The following is a 15059-nucleotide window of genomic DNA, read 5'->3' as shown; positions in this document are numbered from 1 at the left end:
TTTCACAGATGGAGAAACTGAGACATGCAGTTCACCTGACCTGTCCAGGAAAACAGAATGAGTTAGGACCACAGCCAAGATGAGACCACAAGCTTCCTGCCTGTGTGTGTGTTTATACGTTGCCCCCTTGGCACCAAGAGCTTAAAATTTCTCTGATATATTATTTAATATTAGTTTAGAAATATAATAATCTTGGGAAGTGGTTTTCTTCTTCCCGGAAGGTCAGTGTGCCAATGTGTATTGGACTTTCCATCCATCCACTTTCCTTTTGTCCAGCCTTTCCTTATTTTATCCACCCGTTCTTACACTTCCCCTTCACCATTACAACAGGGATCCACAACTTAGCTACCCAGGCAATTCTTTCCTAAGGAAAAATAAAAAATAAAAACGCACTGCAGTTTGAGTCCTTACACACACACACCGTCAGGAATCTGGAAAACATGTCATAGGTTCCACCATCACTTTAAGTGAGTATCTACAAATTTTGTTGTGCGTCGTTTCTGGGAGTTTCTCCGGTATCATCTCACCGCTCTTTACATACTCAACCTTGCCAGCCACCAAGGTGCACGAAAATAAAGCTCTGCTGAAGAATTTTTCCTTGAGCTTTTGGTTTCTGTTCCACTACAGAGGAGTCATAGGCACCCAGAGCATAAGGCAGTCTGAGTGGCGCTGACCACCCCAAGACTGCCGCGGGCTGGGGCTCTGCAAAAACTTCATGCCTTCTGCCCGGCCCCGCAGGACTTCAGCTCGAGCCCGACATCCCCCCCCCTCCCCCGCCTAATCAACCGCAAGACCCGAAGTCGTAGAGCGAGGCCAGTCCCGGGGAGCCTGGCTCAGGCTCTGGCGGCGCCTTGGAGGAGCTGGGAGGCGGCAGGCTGAGCTCCACTGGACACAGCCACGGGGCTCGGGGCGCGCCCGCTGCGCTCTCGAAGTCCGGGTCTGGCGCACGGCGTGAGGCCGGCGCGCTCCCACGCTCCCAAGCCGCTTCGTTCCTCAGGTCGCTCTCGCCTCAGCTTCCGCAGATAAACCAACAGCCGCTCTCCACCTCCGGCTCTGGGCACGCCGCTCCCGCAGCCCTCGCTTCCCTAACGCGGGCGGGCGGGCGCGCTCCCGCCGCCTATTACGTCCCAGCGGAGTTGGGCTGGGCCCTCCACGCCTCCTGGGCAAGCCCCTCGGCGCGCCCGTGCGCCCCGCACGCCTAGGTGACCCTCTTCGGCCACCCAGCAGCCGCAGCCGGGAAGTCTCTCCGCCCGCGTGAGAACCCTGAGACTGCAGACGGGAGCGCCTCGCTGTGCACAACTCCCTCCCTCCGCTCCCCCCTCCTCTGGCTCGCTCTCCCTCTCCCTCCGCCCGCCCCCCGCCCCGCGTGCCTGTGTGTGCTCGGCACAGGCGAGGGGGCCCGGGGAGCAGTCCGGGCTCGGCGCGCGGCGGAGCTGCGGCTGCTCCCGCTGCAGAGAGGAGCGGCGAGGCGGCCGCGCTGCGCCTTCCCGGACTTCCCAAGTGGGGGCAGAGCCGCCGCTCACGGAGCCGCCTGTTAGCAGGCGCAGGGGAAGCGGGACCTCCCAACTCCTCCTCGGCGCCTCCTCTCCACCCCCTGTTGGCCCCTGCCCTTGGAGAAAGTGGAGTGTGGCGCGCGGTCGTCGTTACTCCTTCAGACAGCTTCGCGGCGCACGGATTCCGCTGCTGCCCGGCGGGGCTCTCCGCAGTCGGCGCTCCTCCGAGTGTGCCTCCCCCCGGCGCACCTCTGTCGACGATGAGGAAAGGTCTGCGGGCGACAGCGGCCCGCTGCGGACTGGGGCTGGGATACGTGCTGCAGATGCTCGTGCTACCTGCCCTGGCCCTGCTCAGCGCCAGCGGCACCGGCTCGGCCGCTCAAGGTAAGGCGGTCCGCCGAGCTCCGCGCCACCTCCTTTCGCTTCTTCCTTCCCTCCTTCCTCTCCTCCTCCCCACTTCCCCTGGCTTCCTTAACCCGCCTCGTCTCCCTCAACTGGAAACCACTTTAAATTCTACTTTCCCAACTAGTCAAGAAGCTTTGGTTAGGATGATTTTGAATCTGTCTTCCGAGATGGGCACGGATGGGCCCGGACGCGCGGGGTGTCGGACCCACGTCTGTCTCCGGGCATGTGTCTCTTGCACTTTCTGCTGCGCGCTCACACGTTGTTGTACCTTGCGCACCGCGAGGTTTGGAGAGACTCTGGGCGCGGGTGGCTGCGTGGCCTGCAGCAGAGGCCCCGTGACGCGCAGAGGCTCCCCGCGCTGTGCCACGTCGGGGGTTGCCGGATCCTCGCTGCGTCTCTGAGCGCCACACGCCGAAGGGCGCTCCGCTACGGAAACGTGTCCGTGGCGGCCGAGGACCCGCTGGCGCCGGTGGCCCTCGGCTGCTGCTCGGGGCGCTGCGGAGACTCGCGGCGCCCCCGGACCCGCGCGCCGCAGCCCGCAGCAGGCCCCGGGGTGTGCGCGCCTCCTCCGCCTTCTTACCCTCTCCTCTCCGGCTCTCCCTCCCAGCCGGCGACGGAGAAGCGTAACCCCCCCCGCCGCCCTCCTCCCCCGGCTCTAGAGGAAACGGGCTGGTCGTTCAAACCAAAGCCGAAACTCCCCGGCGTAACTGGCCACTTTATAACTCTGACATTTTCATTTGATGCGTCTGAGCTTGAAAATAAGTGTCCGGGGCTCTGGGCAAAACCGGGATGGGGGAGAAGCTCGGCCAGGAGTTGCGGGTGGGTAAGGGAGAAGGGGAGGCCCGGGGGCTGGTTGCCTAGTTTCCCTCTCGCCCTCCGAGGGTGCGGTGATAGAGGCAAATCCCAGCCTTCCGAGCCTGGGAAGCTGGGTGGAAGGGAGACTGAGAGGAAGGAGCCCAGGCGCCTGTCTCCGGGGTCTCTCTCTGGTCGTCGGGGCCCCCAGCGCCCCCGCCACCTTCTGGCCAAGCCGAGGGCCCACCTGGGTCTTACCGCCCAGTTTTGTGGCGGTCGCCGGCTCAGGGGAGGGAGCTCAGCTCTTCCTTGAGATGGGGGCCGGGGGGGGGGTGTGGATGGAGGAAGCTTCTGCAGCGCTCGGAGGTAATCCAGGCATCCCATCCTCTCGGTCACCCTCGCTCCAAACTTGGAAAGCAGAGGAGGTGCGGCGATAGCCTCGACACGCCGGAGATGCTCAGGCACTCCGGAGGTTACCGACAGCATCCCCTCAGACCTGCGGAGGCGCTGGGGACCAGGGAGGCGGAGGGGGGCGCTGAGCGTAGGCTAGTGTGTTCCGGGTCGGGAGGTAAGTGATCAGCGAGGCTCTGCGGATTAGCCACAGCTACTTCGGGAGTAAATTGTCCTGCTGCCTCGCTAAGTAGCCACGCTCATAAATCCTTCCTTCCCTTCTTGCCAGATGCCTCCCATCCCCGAGGTTCGGCCCTGGTTTTCTCAGTCATATGTCTAAAGCTCATCTGCCTGTCTATTCTACAAAGGAGTCTCCCCTGAGAATCATAAACTTATTGCAGGTTTCTTGAAATTGGGAGAAGTTCTCAGGACGGCTGCTGAGGGTGCTTAGAGGGGGTGTTTGGAAGTTGAAGGGAGCAACCTGATGAATTGTTGTGGAATCAACCGCGTGACTCCCTGTGGAATTCGCCTGCTGTTATTGGGCGCACAAAGGACTAAGCTATAGGGTGGGAGTGGGAGGGGGACCAGACGGTGAGAGAACTGTTTGGGAAAAGGACAAGTTAAAGTCCCCAAAGATGCCAAATAGGAGACATAGGATCCCAGCCGAGAGCTTCCTATAGCCAAATTAAAAAGACTGGGTAGGAAAAAGGGTCAATAAAGATAATCAAACAGGAGATTGTGAGTGGATTAATATTGGAAGAAGAAGGGAGAAGAGATGAAAAGACGGTCAGGACAGACTGAGCGTTTGCCACTTACACTGTTTTTCATCTTATAGACCAGGCAAGCCAAAGTTTGAGGATTACACCTACTCTTCTGATCTTAAGTGGAAAAATTAAATGCATTCTTTTGGGTGTGTGCATTTCACTGCTGTTCTTCTCCGTTTAGTATATTTTTTTTTCTTTCAGTTCCTGGTGAGCAAACTATTTATGTTTGAATCTGTGGTCTTTGAGAGACACTATTCCACCACTTTAATCTTTGTTTTCCTCCATGTTGCAGGATACCAGCTATTCCTGTGTTGTCTGTTAGGTATCAAAAATGTAGACAGCACCAAGCCCTACTTTCAGCTTCTATCACTCTCGCTCTATTCTATTCCCCTAGCCTGTTTACTACTGAACTACGAATACATACACTTTCTTCTCTGAGTCACACTCCTATAATTCTCTGATAGCCAGACCTTCCTTTCCTTCTAATGTCTTCTTTCTCCTCTCTCTTCGGACTAGATCGCTAGGTAAATCAAAGACGCTGTTGCTCCCTCAAGGTATGGTTTCCTTGTGCTGAGGACTTAAAGATGGGAATAAACTATTTTTTTATGAATGGAAGTATGTATGCAGTTAAGATGAGAAAGTTAATTTAAGCACTTTACACTGTGGAAAAGGTTTTTATTCTGTTGTTGCAAAGATACTAGAAAACTGGAAGTTTTAGGAAATATGTGTCTCTTCAGAGAGAGCCAAGAAAATAACAGATGTTTAAGATAAAAAAGCAGAATGGGTGTTATTTGTGAGTGTACTTCGTTTTGGAACTGTGGTTTGAAGAAAGACAGCAGTCATTTTAAACTGGTCCTTGGGAGATTCTCTAGACTTTAGGCAACAGCTTTCTCCTTTCTGGCTATGTTGTAATTGTTTCGTTCAGGACTGCTGGGAACTCCTAGCTCCAGGGAATTTGTGGTGTTTCTGACTTTCAAGAATGAAAGATTTTACCAGGAAAAGGCAGTGTGTGTGTGGGTGTGTGTGTGTGCACGCGCGTGCGCTTGATCAGTTTGCTTCAGAATTAGTGCCCTCCTGTTTTATAAATGCATTTTATTTCTGGATTTACACAGCACTGATATTCCGCTTATCTAGCACCAACTAGTGTTATGAGTGTTAACACCACCAAACTCAGAACAGGAAATTACTGAAGATTCTAATTATATTGGGATAATTCTCTATTATTGTAAGATAATTTGTAATGTTTTTAAAACAATATACTTCTGAGAAAAGAGTGAAAATTACTTTCATGCATTTATGCATATTGGTGTGGTACAAATAGACAATTGGCATGAAAGATTGAATTTCATGACAAGTATACCATATGTTTTTCTATTTTAGGAGCAGAGTAAATTCATAAATTCACATTTGGAATTTGCAGTAAGGAAAAGTAGGCTAGTTTACCTTTGTTTAGAACAATAATTTCATGTATTCTAGCTTAGGGAATACTTAAAAGGCTTCAGAGAGCAAACTTTTCAAGTGCTTGCAGAGAATGAGGAACCATTAAATTGTTAACATGTATTGACTTCCTGGCCTTCTGTGTTCTGGATACTGGGGATTCCAAGTTCAACAAGACAGGATCCTAGAGCATCTCCCATTGTGGTCCGGTTGTCCTGGTCAGAATACATACTGATACTTTTTGAGCAACCCCACCAAGGACCTGAAGGAGGCACCAAGCTCTCCTAAACAAACTCTTAGCTTGCTTAGAATTATTGTTGCGACTTAAAAATAACTGTTCTCTAATGTATGCTGGGTTCTCCAATTAGTGCAAATAGCCAGAGTGCCTTAACTGCATTTAGCACTTTTCTGATTTAGGTCATGGCTTTGCTGGAGCAGCAGAGGGAGTCATTCTCAGAAGAAACATTAAAATTACAGGCTGCAACCACTTCAGGAAGATAATGGGGACGCTTGTGGGGTGGGGATTGAGCCAGTGCTCTTGCCTTGCTCTTTTAGCCTATGTCTTTTTTAGTTTGACTTTGGTGTTTATGGCAGTTAAAAACAAACCTGTTCACCTCCCCACGAATTAGAAATCCATTAGCTCATTTGGATAGTGTATGCTATTAGAAGTAAAGTTCTGAACAATTATTGTGCATTTATTATGTCCCACACTGTATGCTATTTGTTAGGGACACAAGAGATGAGGAGACAGTTTCGCCCTTCGAGGAAGACTGACTTACAAGCATATAATTATAATTTACTTTCTGAAATACAACAGTGGGAATAGGTATAGTATCTTCTGGATTTAAGCATCCAATGTTAGTAAACATAGGACCAGCTAGGGTTGTAGTGTGAGTGGTAGCAGGAGTTCCATGATTTCCGTGCAGAGAAACTTAAGGGTGGCAGTTTGGTTGGAAGTGGGTTGTTCTTATAGCTGAGTTTGCATCTTACTTAGATTTAATATATAATCGGTCTGGCTTTGGGGAGCCACATGTTTAGAGACTGTTAGTGGTGCGTGCCCATCCTCCCTGTTAGTTTAGTGGTCACCACTGCCTCATAATGCTGCCTCCACCACCTCCTAGCTGTGTGGCCATTGGTGAGTTATTTAGCATCTCCGTGCCTCAGTTTCCTCAGATATAAAATGAGGATAAGATATACTGTAAGTCATATTAGGGTTGAATGAATTAATACAGCTGAAGTATGTAGAGCAGAATTCTTTGGCTTCCAACTCTGTAAACCATGGGCAAAGAAATCTAGAAGTTAAAGAAATTAAAGGTCAATAATTTTGAACTCAGAGTAGGGATTGCTGCAGACCCTGCTTCCCCCAGAGCAACAAATAGAGCTGTCTGAGGAGTTGCTCCAAAGTACTGCAAACTCCTGGACATGGCGTGGTTCTTTGAACAGCCTGTGGGAAGCTCTCTCTTTCCCTAGCCACATTTCTTCCTTTCTGCACAATCTGGGAAAATAAACCTAATACCAGTTCTCAAAATGCCATTTTAAGTCACAGCCTGTTAAGTCCTGGCTACAACCTCCACTCTTGACTTTCTATCTTTACAATGAATATTGAAAGATAACTTTGCATAAATCCGTAAACACTTTTATGAAAAAAAAAACATGCAAGTTCCATGTTTTCAGATAATGGTTTTGAGAAAACCAGCCCTTTATGCAAATGTGGATTGTTTTTCTTAAAAAAAAAAAAAAAAAGACACAAGTGTGTCTAAAGATCATAATTGAATACATGATAAAACAACACAAAAAAATAGAGTAAGTCTCCTATATACCGAGTTCTGTTCCGAGAGTGCGGTCGTTAAGTCCAACAAAGTTAGCCGAGGTACCCAACTAACATAGTAGGCTATATAGTACTGTAGTGTAATAGGTTTATAGTACTTTTCACACAGATAATACATAAAAAACGAACAAACACAAAAAATCAAGAAAACGTTTTTATTTTTACAGTATGGTACCTTGAAAAGTGCAGTAGCACCAGCTACATCACCGCTGCTTTTACACTTGCTTCCGGACATCCTGGGCTTGAAATAAGGATATTGTACTACTTTACTCTGTACAGTACTGTACAGTAAAGTACACAAAAGCACAACCACTTGTAGAGGATGCATGCACGTGACAGTGTACACCAGGCATGTGAATAACTTACATGATTGGACATGCGAATGCATGTTCGCATATGTGAAAAGTTCTCAGCTTGAAGGTTCGTATGTAGGGGACTTACTGTATAGAAAAATAGGTTGACTTGAAGGCAAAGCAAATTCACCAGGACTTTCATATATTCAAATTATATTTGCAATAGAAAGTTTCAGCATCATAATTTAGAACAACATGAATAATCTAGATAATATATATTTTGAAAGTGTCACATTTAATTACTTCTGTTTGTTTAATGGTTATTGCTATTTTTTTCATGTTTGGTGTATTTTTTTTTTTTTTTTTGGTTGAGCTACACAGCTTGCAGGATCTTAGTTCGCCAGCCGGGGATGTAACTCGGGGCCCTGGCAGTGAGAGCACTGGGTCCTAACCACTGGACAGGGAGGGAATTCCCTCATGCTTGGTATAAATGTTGTTTTCTAGCAGAATTTTAAGATAAAACTAGACATTTGTGGGAGTTTTATGTTATTTAGAGTTAAGACACATCTTTCTCTTACAGTATTTTCATTCTGCTTTTATTTTTGGATTGCCTGGTCTGCAGTTACAGAGCCCCAAATTTCTCATTCTTTTTCTTTCTTAACCTAACTCCTTAAAGCAATGTATGGCCTCTTCTTTGATTTCAGATTTTATTTGGTTTTGTTACTGCTTCTATATTTGTGGAAGAGAGCTCCATGAATCTGAGACCTTGGATATTGTTCCAGTATCACTCACTTAGTTCAAGGATGTTTAAACTAGAACAGAAACTCACAGAAACTCAGTGCTATGTTTTATGTGACCTTTTTGAAGTACTGTAAGTTTGCCTTGAGCAATATTAAAAGATCTACTGTCTCCTTTTTTCTAGTTTTTAAAAAGAAATACAATAATTTAAAAATTTATAGTTTCTCTTATTTTAAATATTTATAATCTCTAAATTTGTGGAGATTTTAATTTAAAAAACTTTATAGTAATAATTTTATGAGCTAACAAGATCAAAAATAGTGTCTTTTTTTTTTCTCTTCTCTACCTGATTAGAACTCTTAGAAGAATTTCTGCCTTTTCATGATAACCCAATATATTCTGTTGCAAATATTTGGACTCTTTATAAACAAAATGTTAGAAAATATTGTTATAATTTTATAATTAAAAACGAGTTTTGGGTTGAAGTTTTAATGTGGTTTCTCACTTTGAGTATTCCTGCCCCCCAAAAAGTTGCTCCCTTAGGTTTATATAATGAGGTTTTGAAAGACACAGAAGAGTATCTCCAGGTACTTAAAACATATCTAGCCTTCTACACATAGTGTTAAAGTTACTGTGACATTAAATTGAAGTTATAATTTGGAAAGTGAGCTGTAGCTTTGACAATGCCAAATAGGCAGATATTTGTCCTTATGTCAGTATACCTTTTATGAGCAGTGAGCAGTGATTCAAAAGTGCTTTGTGTGGCAAAAGTATAAGCCTAACATCTGAAAACTCCAATGTTTGGGGAATACCCTCTTCTAATTAAATAACTAACCGTGTCTCATTGCCAGTGTGGTAGTGGAACGAGAGCGAGAGAGAGGAGACAGGTGAGACTTCATTTCATTGATGTGCTTGCTACAGTTCTTACTTAAAACATGAGGGCACCAAATAATCATGTTAACAGATGATACTGATTAATCAAATTTAACTCCAGAGTTACCAGTCTTATTTATTTTAAAATGTTGTGAGGATAAGGGTTTTATCTTCATTAATCATTGTCATTTGGATCCTGTGGCTAGATTCATTTCTCAGCAATTATGAGAGCCATAAAAATGCCTCCTGTAGATGAACGTGTATTATCTCTTCTTCTAACTAAGGATGTTAAACAGCAGAAACTCCCTCAGCACATTTAACAAGTTTATTGATGAATGCTAACATTTCTCAGTTTTAGTCAATGTCTTAATTGATTATTTAATCATGGACTGACTGAACTCAAATGTAATTTATTGTCTTCTCTTTTTTTCTCTGTTCAGAATAAAAACCTTATATATGAACATTCATTTCCAGTGAAAACACATTAGTGCTTGCACATTAAAATGCATCTGTAGCCCAGTTATAAGGGTAAATATATCTATGAGTAGAAATGGATTCAAAATTCAAGAAAATTAGTGTGCCTAATATAAAATATGAAAGAGCAGTGTAGAAGTAAAGTATGCCATTTGTACAGAAAAGTAATTATTTTAAAATAGTGCATAATGTACTTTCTCTTAGACAGTAAAAGTTTAGTGCAATATGATAGGGCATGTGGTGTAATAATACCCTCATAAAGTACAGGCATAGTGAAATATGTTCATGAATCAGATAAAAGTAAAGGGGAACAGTTTGGGACTATTCTAGTCTCTATGAATTTGCAAGTTCATTTTTTGTATTCAAATTGAATATTTTAGATGATTCTAATATCTTTTTGGAATTTCAAGAACCTAAAAAAATTATTTCAAGATCTAGATCAAAGACTACTCTTTAACAAATGGTATTCTCTAACTTTTACAGGAACAAAAAGTGACAGTCAGTGAAGAAAGTACTGTTGCTGTTTTATTATACGTGATTGTCAAAGACCTGTGTTATCCCTGATCCAAACCAAACAAATAACCAGATTACTACCACAACAAAAACTTTATGATTAGAAAGACATAGTAAATAATGGCAATTTCACTTTAAGCATTATGTCTGTGTGAAATATGTTGACATTTGAATTTAGCCTTTGCTAAGGGAAAATGATATATTTTATCTTCCATTGAATAAAGAGTTTGCCAAATATCCACATTGTAGCCACCCAGTGGAAAGAGGCAAGTTTGGCAAGCAGCAATCTTGGAGTCATTCTAAATAAAACAGTAATTACGTTACCTGTCATTTTCTTTAGCAACTTTCCTTCTTCCTTCTGTATCTCCATAAGGTGATGAGATAGTATGAGCTTTAAAATGTGTTAAGGATCAAATTCAAGGATTGAAAGAGCCTAAGACATTTTCCTCCCAGCCTACTACAGCCATCACCCACAGAGCATGCAACTTGGTGGAAAACAGAAGACCATTTCAGAAACTGCTCTCAGAAGCTGAGGAAAAACAGGCATGTTCAAATGATTTATTGCTTGTGCTATCGGAATAGAGACCTAAGATCAGTATTTCATCATAATATTATTCAACGGGCACTCTGACTTGAACCTTTATATAAATAGAGTCTTGATACACACCTACTTCAATTAACATAGCAAAAGAGTTTCTAAAGTATTTAAAAGATGTATTTTTGAAAGAAGTTACATTTGGATTTTACTTGAACCTGTTTGAGCAGTATGTACTTGTTTGAGAAATCTAGACTTAAATCAGTGGTATACTGATACACAGAATCCTTTAAAGGTCTTTATAAAATGCATTGATATTTCCTCAGCTACTCTTAAACAGTGCCATTAATAATGTCAGTGTTGTAGGTTAAATCTCACCTGTACATCAGAAATTGAAAAGCATTCTTAGGATTATATGGGAGTTATTAGGGACAATTGTCCCAGAAAAGAATTTGCTTAAATGGAATTTTATCTTTAATATAATTACATTTTTAGGAAATGTTGCCAATATCTTTCTCTTATATATTGATCAAAATATATGTTTATTTTTGTTATACACACACACCCCCCACAGTGGAGAAAGTTAGAGCTTACTTACTATAACCTGATGAAAAAATAGAGAAGAAGGATGGCTAGAAAAAGTTTTAACAATAGATATGTTTTCCCAGTAGGGATGGGGGTAATCAGTTTATTGGATTTGTTAGAAATGATGATCACATGAAAGATATACATATTTTTTTAATCAAATTAAATAACTATGGAATTATTTCCTAGCAGGGTATTTCTAGGCAGACTCTTAATGGAGTGGAGAGTTACAAGGAGTAGACATATATAGTTCAGTAATTCTCTGTGAGCATATACACACACACACACACACACACATATGCTTGCACAAATTGTGTGTGTGTGTGTAACTTTTTTTGTTTTAGGAGAGTTTATTTTCAAACAGCCTTGGCAATATCCTTAAAAAACAGCAAAACCTATCAAACAAATGAAAACAAACTTTTACTAAAAGAAAATTCATAAGTAGTCATTGAATAGGGAATCAGGTTTCATCACTGGTTTCTAACTGCAAAATTATATTCTTTTCTGCAAAAAGTGCCTTGTTGTCGACCAGTAGCTAAGTTGTTTACAATAGTGTACAGTAGAGATACCTCTGCCTCATTCGTGTGGTGGCTTATCTGATAGAAACAATTTCTTCCTGTCCTCCAGATGACAGAGACTGGGGTATCTCCACGTTCACTGGCTTATTTCAAACACATGGAGAAGAACTTCTGTATTTTCGTACACAGTGGACTATAATTTTTTGACCAAAGGAGGTCAGCTATCCTGTGTGCATGAGTAAAGTCCTTCATTCACATGTGGGAACCCCCTCTTCAGGAGAGACAAAGTTTCCCCTGGTAAGCACCCTGCCTGAGGTGACCTCTTAATGATCGGGCTGATTGAAGGCGAAGTCAGTTGTGTTGTTTTTCCCTGAATTCGGTGATGATTTGAATAAATTTTTTTTATAAAAAATAACATGGAGTTAATAAAATGGAGTTATGTTTCCAGGCTGCAGAATGTTTAATTTTCTTGGACTCCCTCAGGTGCCATACAGGTGGCTTTATTTCCAGATTTCTCCATTACATCCATTGATAACTTTATTTAAATGAATAAAGATAAAGTTAGTTGAGGGGGGAAAAGAAAGGTTGTTACTAATGAAGAATATAAAAAATTTAATTATGCGTAGAAGGATAATATACTGTCTTGCTTATTTTTAATATATTAAATGCAGATTAATATATATTTACATGACACATCAATATGTAAATGTTAATTATTGCCATATGTTTCCACATCACTTGGCATTTATGAGCTAGGATTTTAAAAGATGCAATAAATTCTAATGTGCAGGGAATTGTTTCCTGTGTTCTCTGTCTTACATATCATATGTTCATGGATGATATGGGGTTTTCATAAGAAAATATGTAATACTCTGTTAAGAAGAGCAAAGTAATAATAATGTCCCACAAAGTTTTCTGACTGCAAGTCTAAATGCTCATGAGAGAGGTTTCCTGTTGAATGCTGAATTGCAAGGTTAAAAAGAGGGTCTTAAAGATAAGAGTGGATTCCACAGTCCTTGAGTTTGTTTTGCATTCAGTGACAGTCACTAAATTAGGGAAAGGAATGTTCAAACAACACACTTGAGGAAAAGTGATTTTTATAGAAAGGAGCCATTTCTGCTAATAGCCAGTAACTGCACGTAACCCTGCTGACATTAAAAGTCCATTAGCTAAGCCCAGTTTAAATAGCAGCTGATGCAGTGTCAGCTAAATGTACCTTGGGATTTTTTCATATAATGCAGTAATAGCAGTTCCATAATTTTTTTCTAAAACTACATGCATTAAGTAAAACAAATGTCATCTGATAGTAGTGGCAGGGCTGCTAATAAGCAGGCAGAGATTTGTGATGAAACAAAAGTAACAGTCTATATAACAGGAAGGTAATAAATGGTAGTGATGGTTTTAAAAGGGAGCCTTTGAGAAAAATCATATGGAGAAGCTTAAGCTGAAATCCAGAAAGAGTTGTTTCCATAGAAGCGCATATTAATGTGCACAACTTTGAGATGCTCATTTGAAGTGAAGTGACTTTTTACTGTCAGCCTCAGAGTTTAGTATCTCAGTGTATTTTGAAACAACAGGGAGCCTTCTCCTTAGACCCTGTTATGTGTGTAAATGGCAGGGAAGTGGGGAGAAGGGGGTAAAAGGGGATTGAAAAAGGAAAACAAGTGAAAAGGTGAAAACAGAGATATAACTTCATGTGTGTTAATACCTTTAAGGTGATTACTATGGTACTATTTTTAAGCAATATGATTTATTAATGCTGCCTACAATGAAATCAGAGGTTGAAATGTTGATATTCTTCCCCCCTCCTGTTTTTCCATCCTTTGAATATTTCCCAGTCTCCATTTTAATCCTCTGAAAGACAGGAAGTTTTACTGCAAATTTATAGTAGAATCCAAGAATTTTGAATAACTCATCTTAAAGAATTCTCTAAGACAGTGTTCTGTAACTATGAGACCATTGTGAAGACAGTGAGGGTTGCTCAGTAATCTAGTGCGTGAGTTGACAAGAGGGCAGTAATTAATGAGTGACTGTCGTACTCACACCACTATCACGTATTACGAGAGCCTCCATGCTGAGCACCCTTCCCCATTATCAGACCAGTAGTAAAACCCTGTACAGGCAACAGTGGGGAGCTCTGCTGAAGCTTATGACCCTAATCACTTGGGTATAAGCTTCGTGCATATTTTCAGAATGGTCACTCGAATTCTCATCACACTTTCTAGTACTCAGAATTATTTGTCATTCTAACCTGAGAATTTATTTAAAGTCTTACCTGAGATATCACATCTTTTGTTTATTTTTATTTTAAAGTTAACTCAGTTTTCTTTATATGATTAAAAAAATACCTCACATAACCCTGCGTTGCTTGAAAAGGGGGGAAAAAGAAAAAGAAAGGAAAAGGAAAAAAGAAGAAAAGGACTACTGTTTAATCACAATGGGGTGGCAGAGATCTCCCTTTTATGTTCACAGATTTTCATACAAGCATTTCATAATAAAATCAAGAAGTTCTCTTTGGTGTCGGTAACTGTTTTAATTCAGTTCAGGCCACTGTAAAGGCTTATTTTTGAATGAATTGGAAGCTTCTAGAGAAAGACTTTATGCAATTAAATTCCTAACCAAAATCCCATTTACTAACATATTGTATGAGGGACTGATGAATAATCTTGTCTTTAGTATGTAACTCAAACATTAATAACAGATGCAAATATGCCTCAGTTCAACCAGTGGGCTTTGATTTTTAATTCTAAACTGACTTCAGTTTTTTCAAACTAAGACATCTGTTAAAAGTGACTATTTCCCATATGTTTTTCCTTTTCTGTTGCATAAATCTATTGCAGGAAGAAAAGAGAATGCCATAATATTTGGCCGCACAGTAAATTTGTACGCATCTATGAACGAGTGTTATGAAATTGAATTATGTTGAAAATTACAAGATGATGCTGGACTGATTGAAATAAGACAATTATTACATTAGAGTTTGGAACGGTTTTTAGAAAAAAATTACCCTGCAATGTTAATATACTGTTACTTTCTTGGAAGTTTTACAATGTGTCTTTTTTTGGATAAAGAATTACATTTTAAAAAATTTTGAGTGAACACAATATATAGTTTGGTTTGGTGCTAAATTCATTCATTTATGCTTGGAAAACTTTTCTTAAAATAATCTTTAATAATGTCTATTCTTTACTGTGATTTTATGACTGTGTTTAGAATAGTGAATGGTTTAGATCACTTCTTTTTCCTTTTTTTCTGTTTAACATTTCTTTTCTTTGACTGTTAGGGAATTAAAACATATTAGATACATGCATGTGTGTGTAGGTCTGATAATTTCCTGGTATAGAAAATTAATCAAAATGCATTGAAAAAAATGAATGTTTACAATCAAGAGTATTCTTGGCAACTATGCTAGGGAAATACT

At 41.7% G+C, this 15059-nt stretch overlaps 1 protein-coding gene across 2 annotated transcripts in view; it reads left to right on the top strand.

The window, feature by feature from the left end:
• The first annotated feature begins 868 nt into the window (after positions 1–868).
• The window catches only part of UNC5C (unc-5 netrin receptor C), a 410747-nt gene continuing 396556 nt past the window's right edge, over positions 869–15059 (top strand). Inside the window, exon 1 of one of the 2 annotated variants that reach the window (XM_068542466.1) lies at positions 869–1877. In XM_068542466.1, coding sequence (XP_068398567.1) covers positions 1754–1877 — 124 coding nt within the window. In that variant the 5' untranslated portion in view covers positions 869–1753. The remainder of the gene's footprint in view (positions 1878–15059) is intronic. The other variant, XM_068542465.1, reaches the window with a different exon arrangement.

The sequence above is a fragment of the Eschrichtius robustus genome, chromosome 4, assembly GCF_028021215.1.
Source record: "Eschrichtius robustus isolate mEscRob2 chromosome 4, mEscRob2.pri, whole genome shotgun sequence".
Lineage (NCBI taxonomy): Eukaryota > Metazoa > Chordata > Mammalia > Artiodactyla > Eschrichtiidae > Eschrichtius > Eschrichtius robustus.
Note: the sequence above shows the minus strand (reverse complement) of the source record. Positions and strands in the feature narration are given on the sequence as shown.